Consider the following 20,172-nt stretch of genomic DNA (forward strand, 5'->3'; position numbering starts at 1 on the left):
TTTGCTTGATTAAACCAGCAGTTTTCGACGAGGTGTCGCGGATTCAAGCCTCCTCCGCCCTGACGAACTACCATAGCGCCTGTCGCTACTGCTCCCCCTCCTTCTTCCTCCTCTAACCCCAAAAACCACCAGTCACCCCTAAACCACCAATCGACAGGTTGGGCTCGAAGAGGATAAACCACAATCACCCCTTTAAGGTGGTTGAATTCGAGGTTGGGCTCGCTTTTATGGGTCGAGGAGGGCTCGTTGGGCGGTTTCAGGGGTCGGGGTGGGTGGTAAAGGACGACCGATTTCTTCTGATATTGAGGGTAGTGGTTAGGGTTCCGGCGAGGTTTGGCAATAGGGGAGAGGGTGGCTGGGATTTTGGGTTTTTTTTTATGGTTTTTAATTTTTTTTAAAATTGACCAATCACGTGTTGACACGTGTCATGGTATCTGTTATAACAGGTCGTTGACTTTGTGTTGACCGGTTGGGACTACTGGAAGAAAACTCAGGGCATAGTTAGAATTATTAGAAAATAAACGTTAGTTGGGATTATTGTAGGTAAATCGCCCATAGTTGAGATTATTCAAGTGTAATTCTCCTTTAAAATTTAAGTTCTCTCACTTTATTGAATTGTAATATCAAGTAATTATATTGATTAGAAAGTCAAGAAGGGATACAAGATTGTAAGTACATAAACCATGAATTGATAATATCCACTTTGAGTTTTCATAAATGATGAACAAATTAAATTATTACAGCCTGTAACTTTGTAGGACATAAGAGATCTAGAGTGAAATAAAAGTAAAACCGATAAACAAAAAATGTGTTGTCTTTAAGTAGAAAATGATGTACGGGTTTAAGCTACACCTGTCGTCACTCACCAACAAAGAAAGACTCCACTTTAAAAGTCTATAGAGGTTTCATTCTAAATTTATATGGCCATAGGATGAATAACAAATTACTTTACTTTTTTATCTTGTCCATTAACATAGGTGTATTCTAATTAATTAGAATATAAGTACTAGTTTTGAACTTGATCGAGTACATCTGTACATGAAATAGACAACTTTTTACATAGATTCTTCTAAAGAAGAGTGTTAAATTGTGACTCGAAATCTAGTAGGGCTGACTTTGAACGCTTATATCTCTCAGACTACAATTGATTTTGAGGTGATTTAAGTTGGAGGTGATAGCTTGGTTCAAGAGCTTTCCAAAAATAGGTCATATGCCAAATTCCAATAAGAAACAAAAAAGGTATGACCGTTTTACGAAAACCTGACGAAGCTGGAAATTTGCAACGTTGCTGCGAGCTATAGCTCTATGCAAGTGAGCTATAGCTCGGCCCTATGAGGACTTGCGGTAGGCATGAGCTAGCTGCTGAGCTATAGCTCGGTAGTTAGGTTATTCTAGGATAATTTATGGAATATTTCCTAAAATTATATCTTTTCTATGACGGCTATTTGAGTATACTTGGGGAACAATTTTAGGGTTTTATTAGGATTTCCTAGTGTTATAAAAGGACCCTTTAGTTGATCAATTAAATCATAACTTTTGAGCCATTAGATTTAGGACTCCTTGTATTGTTCTCTTGTTTCTTTCTCCATTATAGTGAAAAAGCTCTCGAATCCCCCACCCGTGGATGTAGGTCTATTTTGACCGAACCACGTAAATCCTTGTGTTCTTTGTATACTTCTTTATTATTTTTCTCGTCCTTAATTTCATTGACTTGTTCTGCATTAATCAAACACAATTACACCCTTATTTCCTAACAAGTGGTATCTAGAGCCAAGGTTTTAAGGTATTAAGGTTTAGGTGTTTATAGATTAGTTTGATTAAAATATGCCAATGAAATTTGACATTGAGAAATTCTATAGGCAATTGAATTTTGGCCTATGGCAATTGAAGATGAAAGCCATCTTGGTTCAAAGTGGCTGTCACAAGGCTCTTGAAGGTGTATTCAAAAAGCCTTCGGGCATGACGGTGGATACGTGGGAGGAGATCGATTTGAAGGCTGTTTCAGCAATTCAATCATGTCTTTCTAATGATGTTTTGAGAGCGGTTGCCAAGGAGAACACTTTTGCGGGTTTGTGGTTGAAGTTAGAGTCACTTTATATGAAAAAGAGCGTGACCAATCGTCTACTACTCAAATCTAGACTTCATGATCTTCGTCTAGAAGAAGGTAAACCGCTTAAGTCATATTTAGATGAATTCTTCTCTATTATTATGGATTTGCAAAACATTGATGTTGAGACCGATGATGAGGATATGGCTATTAGGTTGTTGTGTTCTTTACCGCCTACGTATAAGCATTTTCGAGATACTTTATTGTATGGTAGAGATGATTTGAGTTTGGAGGATGTTAAGGATGCCTTAACCCAGAGAGATTTAATTGACAATAAATTGGTTAATAAATCTAATAATCCGGCTCAAAATAATGCTTTAGTTGCTCATGGTGGTAATAAGAATTTTGGTAAAGGAAAAAGTTTGTAACTATTGTCATGTGAAGGGTCATATCAAAACCGAGTGTTGGAAATTAAAGAAGAAGAATGAGGAGAAGTCCAATGAGGAAAAATCTGCAAATATGGCCAACAAGGATGATGATTATGATTAGCACTTTAGGGTTACGAGCTTTGGGGTTGCGGTTTCTACGATCTTTTCATGATAAGTTCCCCTTTGAGATCCCTTGGTATAACGAGAAACCGTGTGGATTTTTGGTATGGAGTCTATGATAGATTGTTTTTTATTTTTGCTTGTAATAAAGTAGCAATCTTGGTTATGCATTAGATTTTTTTTTCTAGTTATGCTATTTCTTATCTCAATTTTGGTACTTTTGTTATTTACTAAGTACAATTGCAATTTAGAAATTCTTGATGTAATTTTTATTTTTCTAGAATTGCTTAAGTTTTTTAGTTTGATTTTTTGAGATGAATAAATGTTTGAAGAGAGTTTTGTCAATTTTGATAAGCATGCTTGGCCTCTAGACATGCATTATACTCTCAATCTAGGCCATGTGATGGTTTTGTGTACGGAATTTTGTGTTCGGAGACGCACCGGTTCACTAGTTATGGAAGATGTCCGTTTGGTGATAGCCTAATGTGAGTAGGCTGATGGAGTTTTTGTTTAAGGTGGAGGTTTTATGTTTTATTATGAGCATTACTTCTTGGTTTTTGGTTCAAGGTGGAGCTACCTTGTTTTTTTTGGTCAATTTCAAGTCAAGGTGAAGATTGTTAAATTGTGACTCAAAATCTAGTAGGGCTGACTTTGAACGCTTATATTTCTCAAACTAAAACCGATTTTGAGGTGATTCAAGTTGGAGGTGATATCTTGGTTCAAGATCTTTCCAACAATAGGTCATATGCCCAATTCCAATAAAAAACGAGAAAGTTATGACCGTTTTATGAAAATCTGACGTAGCTGAAACTTTGCAACGAGGTTGCGAGCTATACCTCTATGCGAGTGAGCTATAGCGCCTCGGCCCTATGAGGACTTGCGGCAGGCATGAGCTAGCTGCCGAGCTATAGCTCGGTAGTTAGGTTATTCTAGAATAATTTATGGTATATTTCCTAAAATTATATCTTTTCTATGACGGCTATTTGAGTACACTTGGGGAACAATTTTAGGGTTTTATTAGGGTTTCCTAGTGTTATAAAAGGACCCTTTAGTTGATCAATTAAATCATAACTTTTGAGCCATTAGATTTAGGACTCCTTGTATTATTCTCTTGTTTCTTTCTCCATTGTAGTGAAGAAGCTCTCGAATCCCCCACTCGTGGATGTAGGTTTATTTTGACCGAACCACGTAAATCCTTGTGTTCTTTGTATATCTTCTTTATTGTTTTTCTCGTCCTTAATTTCATTGACTTGTTCCGCATTAATCAAGTACAATTACACCCTTATTTCCTAACAAAAAGGATACCAAATACGAGTGTATTATTAGTCCTAAAATAATTGCAAATTTTAGCATTGCAAAGTCAACCTTTGTATATTTTGGACCTTATTGGTTTAAAAATCGTGTGGTACTATACAAGTATAAACATTGTCAAATGATACCATCTAAACTATCTTCGATAGAAGATTAGAGCAGACTATTCAAACTATATTTTTGTTTGAGATGTTTAATAGCACGATTGGATGAAACTAGCTTAGTTTGAAAGATGGTATCAACTATCCTAAATGTGGAAAATATTCGCATCTACATAATTTTAAATGTTGTTTGACAACATTGGCAAATACAGATAAAAAGGAAAATCTAATTTGTTATGGGTATATACTATATATTATACTTCCTCCATTTTAATTTAGTTGCAACACACCCCTTTGGCACACATTTTAAGAAAGATATTAGACTAGGTAAATAGATAGATTAATTTACAAAATTTTACCACCTATAAGAATAAAAGGATAAGTTGCTACTGTTTAAATTTCATAGCTTAATTAATTTATTTACCTAGTTTAATCACCTACTTAAAAAGCGTGATAAAAGTTGTGTTGCAACTTGCAAGTATAAAAAAACAGAGGAAGTATATAATACTCATATAAGACTCGGCAAAATGGCCAATGTAGTAAGGTCCTATTCATATTTGGCCCGTCATTTTATCAAGTCATTTCAGTCCAATCAAATCAGTTTCGATTTTAATCTAATAACTTTTAAAATAATATAATTCATTTATGCATGTCAACATATACTGATATTTAAATCAAATCGAAAAGTTGAATTGTACTGTGTTTGTTAAAAATTTGTGTAAATGGAGTAAAATTCAAAGCATGAATTCACAAACAATTGGTTCAAATATTGGAGATAATAGAACAATTGGTTGTATAATGGAGATAATTGAACAGTTGGTTCCAACTATCTCTTTTTCTTTTCCTATTAAATTGATTTTTTTCATGTATACTACTCTGGGAATCTACATGTAATTAAACAACATTGTTTATGTAACAATCAAAGCCTTCACCAATTCAAATATATATGATGTATGAAACATTCAATCATTAAAAATAAAAGTTGATGTATAATTCGTGTTAGACAGGCAACTTGTTTTATTTTTTAGTTCGTATTTGTTTGTCAACTTTTTTTTTAATGTTTTACGAGGCCTATAAATACCATAAGCTAGGGTCTTGCAATGTGCATCAACAACAATTACAACGTTTTGTTGGTTTGCAATCTTGTAAGCATTATAAATACTCTTTTAAGGTAATTTTTTCCTTTAACCTTTTTATTGTGTTATTTTATACGAAGTATATTGGTTAGTATTCTAGATAGTAGATCGAATTCATTTGAACAAATTATTTTATTTCTCCAAATTCTCTCTAATCCCTTTTTTTCATTTCGTCGATAAGTTTTGAAAAAGATTTTAATAATTAAATACGATACAAATTAAACACTAATATAAAACTAAGAATGAAAATTGATCTACAATCTATATGAAGAAGTGTCCTAATATTCTTGATTGTATTTCAATGTTTTAGGTGTTGTTACTTATTATATATGCAAACTACTGATCATAGTTATAGTCTTTGTTTAAAATGTTAGTGTGAGTTATTGGACATTTTACATAAGTTTTTGAAGATTTTAGCTTTTGAAAGTTTAAAAAAGGAGTTTTTGGCCTAGTCATTTCATATAAGTTTTTGTAAAAATAATCATACAAGTTTATTGGATATGTATATCAATATTTGGCGGATTGATGGTCTCACGGTGAAACAGTCCGACTCACCCAATTTTGTGTGCAATATAATGGAAGTATGTCAATTATTAAAAGTTTGCTCTTGCTTGCTGTGAATGATATTAACTTCCAGACTATATAAATGCATGGAAATTGCATGATATAAAAATTGAAGGTACATAAGAAAAAATGGCATCAAGCACCAATATTGTCGAGTTGAGCAGCCAACAGAAAGCAGAGTTGGATGAGATGATCAAAGAAGCCGAAAACTCGTGTCTCTCGGACGAAATATTTACTCGTGTGATCGTGTTAGAAGGCTACTTATCAAAGAGTATATTATTACTAAGACCCTTGAACCTTATTGATTCCTACCTATGGGCTGGAAACACTGCCAAAGACTATCCAGATACTCTTGATGGTCCAATTAGTAGTACCTTTACACAAGCTTCTGTAAAGGATGATGGCATTATGGCGGCGGTGGTGTATGTCGGCAAGAACATTGCTGGCGTTGAATGTGGATGGCTTCTTGCTTGGGCCGACTCTAAGGCTAATGGAAAGAGGGTAAGTACACAAACATTCAATTTTATTTTACTTTCATTTTATTTCATGATCTGGTCTTATGACAGAGTATAAAACATATTCCTGGACCTGAACCGACAAATAAAATTATAACTTATTTCAAATCGGATCACGGTGTATAAGAAAACTAAATGAATTTTTTTTTTTTTTTTTTTTTTTTTTTGGTATGTAAATGGGGGATGTTTCTACAGCGGTCGTTTAAAATATGACTATGTTAAGATTTTATTGATAAACAATATGAGCGATTCATTTTTTCACACTATAAATTGGACACAATTAGTATTCTAAGTTCTATAGTGTAAATATAATTTTTAAAAATTTTAATCCAACGTAAAATGGATATTTTTCGAGAAACTATAAAAATAAGAGTAAAAATTACATAAATCAAACTTAAAATTTGATAAATTGAAAAAATGGTGATTATAATATTTCAAAGCAAAAATACAATAATATAATTAATTAGTTGAATAAAAATACGTAAATGATGAACTATATAATCATTAAAATATTATGATAGTCATATTTCAAATGACCACTATAGAATTTTCATGTAAATGGGTCAGCTGTAAGCAGAGTGTGGTGACATAAGCAAATACAATTGCATCGACTGGGGATGTATTGAAGAAAAACTGAATAACTCAAAGAAATTGGCAATTATTGTTAGTGACCACGAAACTGGAACTTCGGTGCAAGCTACGCTGTCTGGCGTGGACTTTCCGTTGCAGACTCAAGACAAGCTTGTTGCAATCTTCTACGGCTAAACAAGCTCCCTACAAAGATTAACATAACAGTTGATTTGGACTGTGGATTACTCTGCTTGTTACTCTGTTACAGTACATTCTAATATATATTCGTATGATTTTTATTGAGGGGAATTATTATTGTTATTATCTTATTTTCTTCTTGTAAGAAATGCAAGCGTCCATTTACATTGTATCATTCCTTGGTTTCTATATCCTTAGCTTGTTGCTAAATAAAAAAGCCCCCTCTTTCTTTTTCGTAAATGATTTTTTTTTTTCTTTTTTCAAAAAGATATATACTTCCTCCGTTCTTTTATTATTGCACCACTTGCCCGGAAAATTTCACAAATAATGCACCATTTCCATTTAAAGAAACAAAATATGTGTGTTCACACTGTAAATATCCAATATACCCTTACTTTCTAACACTTGATTCTTTACTTTATGTTTACATCACATGGCCTTATTTGTACTTTTACCCTTCTCTCTCCTCATTTTTCCCACTACCAAAAAATGTGAGCCCAACATGTACGGTGCAATAATAAAAAAACGGAGGAAGTATAAATTTTGAGTTACATACAATTTAGTGAGACCGTGTAATTGAATCTCATCACTAACTGGCTAAAGGCTAAAGCTACGGTTGGTTTTTATAAAATACGCAGTATATGCTTTAATTACGTTGTATGTAACAATGTTGTTGTAAAGGTACAAAAAAATTTCAGCCTGTCTTGTGTGTGACTAAGCATACCGTGTGGCTACTCGTAAAAAAGCAAAATAATAATTATAAAACTGATCAAGTAATAACCGCTCTAATACTGACCGAGTAATCTCTATAACACTAACAACCCTATAACACTGATGAAGTAATCCCTATAATACTAACAGAGTAACCGTATAACACAGACGAAATAACCCTTTTTTACACTGACCAAGTAACTAACTCTTACTATTCTAACGAAGTATGTAACCCCAATAACACATAATAATTTGTGAAGAATTTTATTTTGCTTCATCAATCTAGATAAAGATCATACGTGATAAATACTACACTAAACACTAATTAAGATTAAAAAAAAAATCAAGATTTAATTTGATTGACAAGATATAGTATAATAGTTTTTGTTTTACGTTGAAACATAACTATAGACACCCATTTGTGTCTCCCCAAAACCAAACCCAGTGATCAATACCTTTCACGTTGAATCATAATCGAATAAAGTGAAAGTGCGGAAAGTTTAGTGTTGCGGATAGTTTCAATTTCTTTTCTCTTCTCTCTGTTTTTGAAAACTTATTTTAAGAAAACAGCCAATCCAGTTTGTTTGGTCCACGGTATGGGTCCAATAGTAGTGTAGTTGGATGGGGCTTGACAAGAGCTTTTCAACGATATATTATAAGCCCAATTCCGATGAATATTGAGGAAGTTATGGCCAATTTACTGAACTGGGCCCGGTTTTGAGCCTTATATGCGGTCCAATGATCTAGGGGAGGGCCAAATATGATTTATCATTCCAAATGCAATTATGAATGGTTTTAGTCTTCTAAATTCTTCTACAAGATTCTTTTCATTCCTAATTCAATTAGCATTGATAAATTGACTTTTGTTGACTTTTCAGAGTTTTAATTAAAATCAAAGAGCATTTTTTAGGGAAATACGATTTAATCCTCCTGTACGGCAATTTTTATCTGATTTTAAGAAAACGCGTGATTTTCTGAATCAGCGCCAAACGCCAGCTGTAGCGCCTGGCGCTACACTTGGCGCCCGGCGCCAGCATTGGCGCCTAGCGCTAGCGTTGGCGCCTGGCGCCAATGGCCAGCGTTGGCGCCAATTCAGTTTTATCTGCGCCATACTCTGTTTTGATATTTTATCTTTTTGGTTGATTTTCTTTATAAATAACGTCGTAAAAACTCCGTTTTCGATAACCAGTTTTCACCTACAATAATCAATTATAACCAGTTCTCTTCTACAATCTACCAACTGTCATCAAGATTCTCTTGATTACTCTCTCTCTCTCTCTCTTTTCTAAACTAGCTTCTCTCAAATATAAATATTCCGCATTCCTTAGATCTAGAAACACCTATCCATATTCGAAGTTGCCTTCACCCTAGACGTGAAAGGTTTTAATTTCTGAGGGTTTGGTCCCAAATCTCTCTTTCAATTATTTGATTTAATTTAATTGTTTATTATTTTCCTTGAAGTTACTAAAGTGTGTATTTTGTTATTAGAAAGAGGTACGAGGCATCAAAGTAAGTACTTTAATGGTTTTTATTGATGTTATGATATAGAGTTCATGCTTAGATTGTTATTATGATTCCTACTATCATGTCTACGGTAATTTTAATATCAAGTATGATTAAAAGTATGATGCTTCCTATGTTCTTCCTAATATTTATGATTGTTAGTATCATGTTAGGGTTAAAGCTTTGATTTTTATTGCTTAGTGACATGCTAGGGTTTGTTATTAATCTTGTTAGTATCATGCCTAGGATCTTGCTATGCTTTAACATGATTATTATTATGATTAATATAATTGTTATTATGATGATTATTGTTTTGATTATTATTATGATTATTCTTTATGATTTATGATTATAATTGTTATAATTATTGTTATGATGATTATGATTGTTATGATTATAATTTTTTTTTATGACGATTATCATTATGTTTCTTGATATATTTATTTTTATTGCTTGATCACGCCTTTTATGCATGTTTAAAGGGAATTGGTACTTGTAATCACGCTTAATAAGATAAATAATAATCTTGTTAGGGTTAATATGGTTATAATTCAAGTGATCGCCAATAATAGATTTATTTGTGCATTAAATTCAACTAACATAGATAAACAGGTTTAGGGTTAATCTTATTGATTGCATGTTAGTCAGAAAGCGCACATGAATACGATCAGAATAAAGTAGAGGCCTATTATTAGGGCAGGTTCAATCTCTTTTAGGTTGGATTTGTACCTTCATCCCCGAACCCTATTTGGTTCAAGACCTTATAGAGTTGACGGTCTCTTGGATCGTTAAGGGGTGTAACCTTCACCCTGTGAACGGTTTACAAGTTCCTAAAAGTTGTTGGAGACTCTTTTGCTTTATCTTCTTCCCTTTTGGACGCCACCGTACTTTAGTGTATGATCACAGTGGGGTTCAAGCTAGGGGTTAACGCTTGAAATTATTCTCCACAGTTATTGGCGACTCCGCTGGGGAGGATTTCTATTTTAATTCCTGAATTTGTTTCGACAATTATTTATAATGAGTGGATGAGGCTCGAAACGTTCTAAGTATTTCATGTGCATAATTTTGATTAACATTATTGTCATATGCATAAAAAAAGATCTCATTGGAAAGACCATCCGTAATGAGTTAAAACATAGGATTTTACACGTAGAAAATTTGAGAAATATCTTTCACAACTACGGCCGAAATAACACTGCGCGAAACTAGAAAATTTTATCGAGCATAGAATGCTGCTGAGGCATGTAGGAATTAGCGTCAGTGACCAGAGGATTGGCGCCATATTTTTAACTGTAGCGCAAGACGCCAGCATTGGTGCCAGGCGCTACAGCTTAAACTTTGCGCCAAGCTCTGTTTGCTGGCGCCAAATTCTTCCAATACCGAGCCAGAAATATGCGTTCTAATTTCGACCAGTTTTTCGTATTGTTTGCTCGATCCTACTTCCTGATTGAATTTTTTCTCACTTTTCTGAAACCCATGTGTGTTCTACATATGGACATAACCCTCTGGGAATTCATGCTCCATCTACCTGATTGAACGCTCTGAGCAAAAAAGGGTGCATCCGAGAATGTTGAATTCGCCAAACCATGGAAGCGAGTTTTTTCTAAGACTTGCGGTGTCTCATCCACTCGCGCCAACCCTTCACGGTTAGGCTTCCGCGCGGTGCATCCGGACAATTAACCATGGACCTTCTATAGACTAAACCATATCCCGAACTTTAGAGAACTAGAGCCATGATTAGGTTGCAAACTCATTGCATCATATTGTGCCTACTTGACTAATTGTGAATTATTTGTTGTGCATATATATTATGATTTATTAACCGTTTGTTTGACTTGTGTTGAGATTAAATAAATTAATGACTTAAAGAACATTGCCTAATTAATTAATTAATTAATTTGAGTCAATAAAGTCTAATATTTTAATCAGAATTGACCTAGTACGACTTTAGGCATGCCCCTGTTGATTAATAACACCGAAAATAGTCTCAGATTGAAGCTCCAGCATTGGCGCCAAAGTTTGAGCTGTAGCGCCACTCTGTGGAGTGCGGCGTCTGGCGACAGCTCTGTCGTCTGGCGCTTCTCTACACAGTGCGACGCCAGTCCTGTTGTTTTGCTGACGGTTCGGATTATTGGTCGAGTCATCACCTAGTGTCTAATTAACCAGTTTGCTAATTAATTTGGTTAATTTTCGCTGTCAATAATACCTTGTTAAGTCATTAATTGAGTCTAGTCACATAGTCTAGCCACATGTTCATGACACAAGTCTTAACATATCACCTACACTCACTAGTCTTAGCACACACTTTGAGTACACATACCACCATGACCATGTCTTAAGTTCATGCATGAGTCGGTTTTTTCCGTCATTTGAGTTGGGGGGTACATCCTACTCCTAATTCTTCATATCCCTCCATCTACATCATTTTTCTTCACATTCTATTCCAATCTTTCTTCACTTCCTCCATCCATTGCATGTTGAATAAAATTTGAGTCAAATCAATGAATATCCCCAAATTCCTTTTCCAACAGTACCTGGTCGAGAAGAGAAGGGCGATTAATCAAGGACAACCTCTTTATTCAAGTCTCACTTTTTGATAAACCAATTCGTCAAAAGAGAAAGGCTTAAAAGATAATGGCAAGTCAAGAAGAGGTCAATGAAATTAGGAATCAATTGAATGACGTGACTGAGGTGTTAAAGGCTTTAACCCTCAAAATTGATGACCATGTGAAGCAACAACAAATGAACCTTATTCAAGCTAGAAAGCTTGAGAAAGCTATTTTGTGACTATACTTCAGGCATGAGTTCACAAGGGGTCTCGGTGGACAAGGAACTTCTTCCACATAAGTTCAACGCCACTGACATCCCTAAATTCAAGGCAACAGATAACCCTTATTTTCATCTAAGAGCTTTCGAAACCATAATGAGTATTAAGGGTATCGATAAGAAGGTTTTCCCTTCTCTGTTCTCTCTATCTCTTGAAACCGTTTGCCAACAATGGTTCTTCTCCCTTGACAAAGAGAAAACCTCTACCTGGGAATCGATAGTAAACTCTTTCATTGATAGGTACAAGTGCAATATTCAAGTTTTAACCGACCATAGACAACTTGAGATCCTAAGACAAAAAGAGAATGAAGGCTTCACTTCTTTCTTTAATAAATGGAGGGAAACTTCCGCTAAGATGATTGAGGTGCCCACTGAAAAAGAATCGGTGAGGATGTTTATCAAGAATCTCCAAGAGAAGTATCTGAAGCATTTAAAATATCAACACAATCTAAATACTTTCAAGGCCGTTTATGACATCGGAATTGAAATCGAAGATGACCTCGCAAAACAAAAAGCTGCTAACAATAGTAACCACAGTGGCTGGAAAGGAAAGAAGAACGACAATCCTTCTTCTTCCGAAAACGCCCACTCTAGTAATAATGTTAGTACCTTTGACCATGATGGTGTCTTAGCCATGGACAATCAAGGATCTAAAAGGAAACCCAGGAGAGAACTCACACCCATTGGAATGACCTACGATGCTGCTTTCGATCGTCTCTATGATCGAGGATTAATCAAACCTATTGGCCCTACCGAGGATCCAACGCCAGAAAATCGATCTTCGAGATGGAATCCCAACTCTTATTACAAGTACCATCAAGGAAACGGTCATACCACTGATGAATGCTACAGGTTTCAAAATCTCATTCAAGATCTCATAGAAGCAAACAAAATCCCATTGCCTCTAGCTAGCGAGAAGTCCGGGTGATGATGAAGCGAATGACACAAGACAAGAGGCGAGCTTCAACGAAAAGATTTCATGACCTCTCTTTCTATTTCTTTTGCATTTTTTCCCTTCCCCAATAAGTCTAGTATAGGCACCTTTCTTTTCCCTTAGATTACTTTTGTAGATTCTCTATATATTTTCCTTTAATAAAATGAGCATTTATTTCCTTGCATATGATCATTTCATTATATTGCATTAAAAAAAAATCCATGTTGAATTAAGCACAAGGTATGCCAACGATTTGAGGCACCCCTTGTAGCCACATCATATCTCCTTTCACCTTTCAAATTTACAATCCTTTCTTCATAAACCACTTTGAGCCTCGTCTAACGATAGACCTTTCTTTTTTCAACCTACATCTACCTAACCTTGGGATGGGATGGTGTGTAACTTATGCAATTTTCAATATCATAAAAAGCTTGAGTGACTTCAAAAGATTAAAATAGCAAAAATAAGAAAAAGCAAAAATATAAAATAAAAGTGTACAAAAAGGGTAAGTGATCCAATGTCTTGGATATGAAAATATCTTTGATAAGAACACGTCTCAGATTGCGTCTCTTATCGAGTGCTCGATACCGTGCCTGAGAAACATGAATGCCAAGTGAGTGATAGACCGCATGATCGAGATTGCCCACACTTATAAAAATGAAATAAATGCTAAACCAAAAGAAAGAGTTAAAAAAGAGTAGAAACTCAAGCATAAAAATAAAGATTCAAAAGCAAAGTTGCACACCTTGGGGGCTTATCTAGGGTCTTGAGCCTTTATCCCCTTCTTCTTCAAACATTTAGCCTAACCACGTTACAACCCTTAAAAAGACCTTTTTGAGGTATACACACTTGTGCGAGGTTCGACTAGAGCTACGTTCGGCCTGATTCCTAACGGATACGTAGGCAACCTCACATCGAGGTGCGGCCGTAATAAACATGCATTCATATTCACATTCACACACTATGATCATATCAAGGGATCTCCTATGCTCATCCCTATTTACTTAGATCTAGACTTGGAGGCTTGATCCCTACATAATTAGCTTACCTAGCCTAAGAGTCACCATTATTTGACTCTTCTTGAAATAATATTTTTCTACGCACTTAGCCTTTGCGACCTAATTTTAGTGTCAGTTTCACACACATCACAGATACATGACCAAATATACTTCCCTTAGGAACCCTTTGTCATGAAATCTTAACATAACACTGAATCATGCTTTGTCATCACTCATCAATCATAATTGTCATTGCATCGAAGTCTTTCTATTCCTAATTTAATAAAATAATCTAGATTATGAAGTAACCAATATTTATATTTGAATAAGAAACTAAACTACTAAGATTGAAAATAGGGAGAAAACAATATATAAAAGGATCTAGGGCATAGGTTCACCAATAAATAATATTCCAGGGTTGAATATAATAATCATTCATCAATGCATAATTAATCAGATTATAAAGGGCTTTCGCTACGTATTATAATCACACAATTAATTTACCGGTATTAAATCTCATCTTTCGAATCTCGACCTAACCATTTATAAATTAACCTGCCTATTGAAACTAGACCTAAACATAAATTCTCATCTGTCGAATCTCGAATCAATATTGTCAAACTCATTCATAAAAGATCACGCCTAATCTAGTCACAGAGCATTAAATCAATCAATAGGAAATTAATCTAGCATTGATAATGAACAGCAACAAATTACCCCTTCATATTATTCATGGATCCCCATAAACCCTAGAAAGAAAACTACTCACGCATAGTAAAAACTAAACTAATCAAAGCAATAAAACACGTAATGATGGAATGAGTAAAATAAATAACTAAGATTAAGAGAAGAGAAATAGTTACCAAACTAATCTGTATTAACGGAAATAATTAAGAACAAGAGTTGAGAGAAAAGTTAAGAGAGAGAAAAATCCTATGTAGAGAGAGAAAGTCTAAGAAAGAAGGTTATCCAAATTCCGTACAAAACTCGTATATAAACGTTTCCTAAAACAAAAATTAAAACTAAACAACTAAGGCTCCATAAAAACACGCGCCCGATCGGGCCCGCCTTTTTCTTCGCGTTCCTTCTCAGCAGCATCGCCCGATCGTGCTAGACGCTCGCACGATCGGGCGCGCTATAGGCCACGCACAGCACCAGCGCCACGCCCGATCGTGCCACTCCTTGCCCGATCGGGCCCTTGCTTCACTTCGAGGCTCGGACTTCGATTGGGCTTGATTTCTCGGCCCAATCCGGATTTCCTCTTCGGGTCTTGAATACTCGGTCCAAATACCTCGGGATCCCAATTACCGAGCCCTTAATCACCGGCTCGATGACTCTAACCGGCCTTGGGCTTCAAAGATGGTTGTATTTCTCCAATGCTCGTGATTGCTCCAAAATAACTCGGGAAAATACTCCAAAAGCATAAATCCCTGCAAAAGTCAACCAAATCTACGAAAACACTAGAAAACACCTATTAGTAATAAAAATGGCTCTAAAGAGCCAAAAACACCACTAATTACGACTAAGGGACGGGGGTAAAATTCTATATAAAATAGACACATCAAACTCTCCCAAGCCAAACCTTTGCTTGTCCCTAAGCAAAGATCTCATCAATGAATCAATAAATATGCCTCACCCCAAAAGTAAAAATCAAACACAAACGATTCAGGGTAAATCAAATAAACATGCTTCAAAATCAACCAATCAAATCCATCTAATTACCAATCTTCCCTAACAATTGTCAAACAGAGCAAACCACAAGAGCATATTGAATTCAAGACTAGTGCTCACGCACTCAACTCTCATTTTTGTGGCTAGTAAAAGATGTACTCGATCGCTCTCCATCCAACCCCTTTTATTGTGAACAATGCCCACCCATCTCACACTCTCGTGTGTATAAAACAATGAACGCTCAATCCTACTAGTCGACTCGAAATATGCCAAATCATAACTTGCATTGATAAACAACACTTTCACATTCATACAATTCTATGCACAAAGGTCGGAAGGTCTTTAAAGTTTGTAATGTAAGGCTAGGGTAAAGGGTAGGATAAATTTGGGAACAAGTGAGAGAAAAGCTATGCTTAAGGGAGCAAATCCTATCAAAACCCATGATCAAAACAAAATTTGATCAACATCTTCAACAACATAACTGTAGGGAATAATTTCAAGCTTTAATCCCACTAGCTTGAACCCCACTCTGATCATACACTAAAGTACGGTGGCGTCCAAAAGGGAAGAAGATAGAGCAAAAGAGTCGCCAACAAGTTTTTTTTAAGGAACTTGTAAACCGTTCACAGGATGAAGGTTACACCCCTTAACGATCCAAGAGATCGTCAACTCCATAAGGTCTAGAACCAAATAAGGGTTCGGGGATGAAGGTACAAATCCAACCTAAAAGAGATTGAACCTGCCCTAATAATAGGCCTCTACTTTATTCTGATCGTATTCATGTGCGCTTTCTAATTAACATGCAATCAATAGGATTACCCCTAAACCTGTTTAATCTATGTTGGTTGAATTTAATGCACAAATAAACTATTATTGGCGATCACTTGAATTATAATCATATTAACCCTAAACAAGATTATTAATTATCTTATTAAGCGTGATTACAAGTACAAATTCCCTTTAAACATGCATAAAAGGCGTGATCAAGCAATAAAAATAAATAAATATCAAGCAACATAATAAATAATCAATCATAATCATGAATATGAATAATAATAATCATCATAAACAAAATAATCATCATAAAAATAATAATAATAATAATAATAATAATAATAATAATAATAATAATAATAATAATAATAATAATCATAAATTATAACAATTATAATCATAATCATGTTCATGTTAATATTAAAGCATAATAAAAATAGCAAGATCCTAGGCATGATACTAACAAGATTAACAACAAACCCTAGCTTGTCACTAAGCAATAAAAATCAAATCTTTAGCCCTAACATGATACTAACAATCATAAATATTAGGAAGAGAATAGGAAGCATCGTAACAATCATATTTAATATTAAAAATACCCTAGACATGATACTAGGAATATCATAATAACAATGTAAACATGATTTCTACATCATAACATCAATTAAAACCAATAAAACACTTACTTTGATGCCTCGTACCTCTTTCTAATAACAAAATACACATGTTAGTAACTTCAAGGAAAATAATAAACAAAACAATTAAATTAAATAATTGAAATAAAGATTAGGGACCAAACCCTCAGAAATTAAAACCTTTCACGTCTAGGGCAAAGGCAACTTTGAATATGGATAGGTGTTTCTAGGTCTTGCGAATGCGGAATTTTGTATGTGAAAACAAAGTTTAGAGAAAGAAAGAAAGAGAAATAATTAAGAAAACTTGATGAGAATTGGTGAATGATTAAGAGAGAATTAGAGAATTAAAGATTGCGAATGAAAACTGATTGTAGGTGAATGTAGATGATTGAAAACGGAGTTTTTAATACGATATTTATAGAGAAAATCAGCCAAAAAGATAAAATAAACAAAACAGAGTCTGACGCACAAAAAACAGAGCTGGCGCAAACCCTAGCTAACTGGCGCCAGGCACCAACACTGGCGCCAGGCGCCAATGGCTAGCGCCAGGCGCTAGACCTGGTTCCAGGCGCCAAGCCTATTTTCAACGCGTTTTCGAAAATTAGATAAATTTGTCGTACTGGAGGATAAAATCCTATAATTTCTTCGAAAATGCTATTTGATTTTAATTAAAACTCTGAAAAGTCAACAAAAGTCAATTTATCAATGCTAATTGAATTAGGAATGAAAAGAACCTTCTAGAAGATTCTAGAAGACTAAAACCATTCCTAATTAGGCCCTCCCCAAGATCATTGGGCCGCACATAAAGCTCAAACCGGGCCCTGTTTAGTAAATTGGTCATAACTTCCATAATATTCATCGGAATTGGGCTTATAATATATCGTTGGAAAGGTCTTTGCAAGCCCCATCCAACTACACTATTATTAGACCCATATCATGGACCAACCAAACTGGATTGGCTATTTTCTTAAAATAAGTTTTCAAAAACAGAGAGGAGAGAAAAGAAATTAAAACTATCCGCAACACTAAACTTTCCACACTTTCGCTTCATTCGATTATGATTCGACGTGAAAGGTACTCATCACTGGGTTTGATTTTTGGGAGACACAAATAGGTGTCTACAAAAGCCCCCACTTTGACTGAGTTTGGAGAAACGCAGGTTTCAAAAACAAAAGTCAAAGTATCGATAGGGACGGAGAATGATTCAGAATGTTATGCGATCCTAAATCAATCTTGTAACGCCAATACCTGCAAACTAACGTTAGTTAAACAGATAAAAGAGTTAAGAAACGCGTATTTTGCACCGTCGAGCACACGTCTCTGAAAGTAACCGATTTGCTGCCGCTTTACTGTTGTTTTGATGACCTCCTGCAAGCTAGAGAATGCCATCCCGCTTAAAAACCGCTACGCCTGTAACTGCTTCCAAATTTGGAAGATTGCTTTGCCTGAAACGATCCTCCTCCGCTATGATAATATTCCACGTCCAAGGGAATATCATCGAAGATTGCTTCTCTTGAAACAAATCCTCATCCGCATTGATAATATTCCACGTCCAAGGGAATACTATCGAAGATTATTTCTCTTGAAACAATCTCCATCCGCATTATGACCATCTTCCATGCCTAAGGGAACATGATCGAAGACAACTTCGCCCGAAATTACCTCCAGTTGTTTGTGACAACTCTCTGCAAGCTAGGGAATGTCGTCGAAGATATCCTCACTTGAAGTCATCCTCATTTGATGCGATAATTTTCCAAAGGAAATTACCAAAGACCCACTCCTGTCGATCTTTAAAAGTTCGCCTGAACTTTGCTTCTGCTTTGCCTGTACGTCGGCGCTTCCGTTGCTTTGAACCTGTACGTCGGTTCCTTTTTTGCTTTTGAACCTATATGCTGGTGCTTTTTGCTAATGAGCCAACACTTAGGCGCTTTAAGCTAAGTGAGACGGTCTTTTATCAGGTCGATCACTCTATGTAATTAAGCCGATTACTAAATCATGTCAAATTGCTCAGAGGGGCTAACTGGCGTACCAAGGAACCCATAAATATGTTGTAGAAAGGTAGAACAACCTCATCAGGTGGCTGGGTGCTCTGGCGCCACTGAAAATCCATCAGCGCCAGTTAATTAGTCTTAGCGCCAGGCGCTGAGATTGGCGCCAGGCGCCAAGCCAAATTTGTGACGCCAATGCATAGGGCTTGGCGCCAGCACGGGGATTTCCTTAAATACCCCTTTCATCTTCATTTTGCTGGCTGCTCGTAGCGAATTTGCTCGAAAAAATCCGAAAACTTCAATTGCTCGGTTCTTGCTCGTTTCTCAACCAAATTTGCTCAAATTTGTTACGAATCAAAGCTCTTTTCATCTATTTTCCCGATCTATGTAAGTTTTCTTCAAACTCACATCAGTTTTCATGAATTTTTGGCATGTTTATTCACGAATTTCATGTAAATTCGAAATTTATAATGCTCAATTTGCTTTGTTTGTCAAGTCTTATGCCATGAAATTGCTTGATTATGCTTATATATTGCCTTGGGAGTAATTTGAGACTTGTTTGACTCAATTTGGTGAAGAAATGAGCAATTTGCCATTGTTGGACCTCCTAAGGTCGTGAAGAACAATGCGGCTTATTCTTGATGTTTTTGCTAGCAATTCTTGTCCAATTTGTCACAATAATTACTATAGTATTGCAAGAAATTGTTTGATTGCTTGAAAAATGCCGTTATGCTCAATTTGAATTTGTGCTATGTTTTAGTACTACGTACTCTGTTTTTTGCGAACATAGTATCATGCGGCTAGGCGAACCTTAGATACTATAGAACCTCGATTTATGATGTTTTTGCACAATGTAGCATAGACAGACAACGAGGCTCGGGTTCACGGTCCCGAAACACTCGACTGGAGCATGAGCCCGTAGAGGATGACGTCACGCCTTCCACTTCGCTTGGTCGACTTCCGGAGTGAGATGAGCGGACCCTGTTCTTCGCCCCTGTCCACCACATTTCTGAGCGGGTGAGACAAGGCATCACGCCCGGGAGGACACGGCATCATGGCTCCGGCTATGATGGTTTGGGCGATTTATACAGGATGTACATCGCCAAGGATCTTGAGACGAGACTCCTATGGGAGTCTTGCAG

General features: G+C 35.7%; 1 protein-coding gene across 1 annotated transcript; it reads left to right on the forward strand.

Annotated features, from left to right (window-relative positions):
• The first annotated feature begins 5,836 nt into the window (after positions 1-5,836).
• On the forward strand, positions 5,837-6,987 carry LOC145632860 (jasmonate-induced protein homolog). Its single transcript, XM_081685190.1, has 2 exons — positions 5,837-6,208; positions 6,952-6,987. Exons 1-2 carry the CDS (start codon positions 5,837-5,839, stop codon positions 6,985-6,987), a joined length of 408 nt encoding a protein of 135 aa, XP_081541316.1.
• The last annotated feature ends 13,185 nt before the right edge of the window (positions 6,988-20,172 follow it).

Source organism: Chenopodium album, chromosome 1 (assembly GCF_948465745.1).
Source record: "Chenopodium album chromosome 1, dcCheAlbu1.1, whole genome shotgun sequence".
NCBI lineage: Eukaryota > Viridiplantae > Streptophyta > Magnoliopsida > Caryophyllales > Amaranthaceae > Chenopodium > Chenopodium album.

What these genes read in the sequence shown, in the direction of transcription:
- LOC145632860 (XM_081685190.1), top strand. Translation starts at nt 5,837, where the DNA reads ATGGCATCAAGCACCAATATTGTCGAGTTGAGCAGCCAACAGAAAGCA. An exon ending in CTAAGGCTAATGGAAAGAGG is followed by an intron (nt 6,209 to 6,951) that starts GTAAGTACACAA and finishes TTTCCGTTGCAG; the next exon opens with ACTCAAGACAAGCTTGTTGC.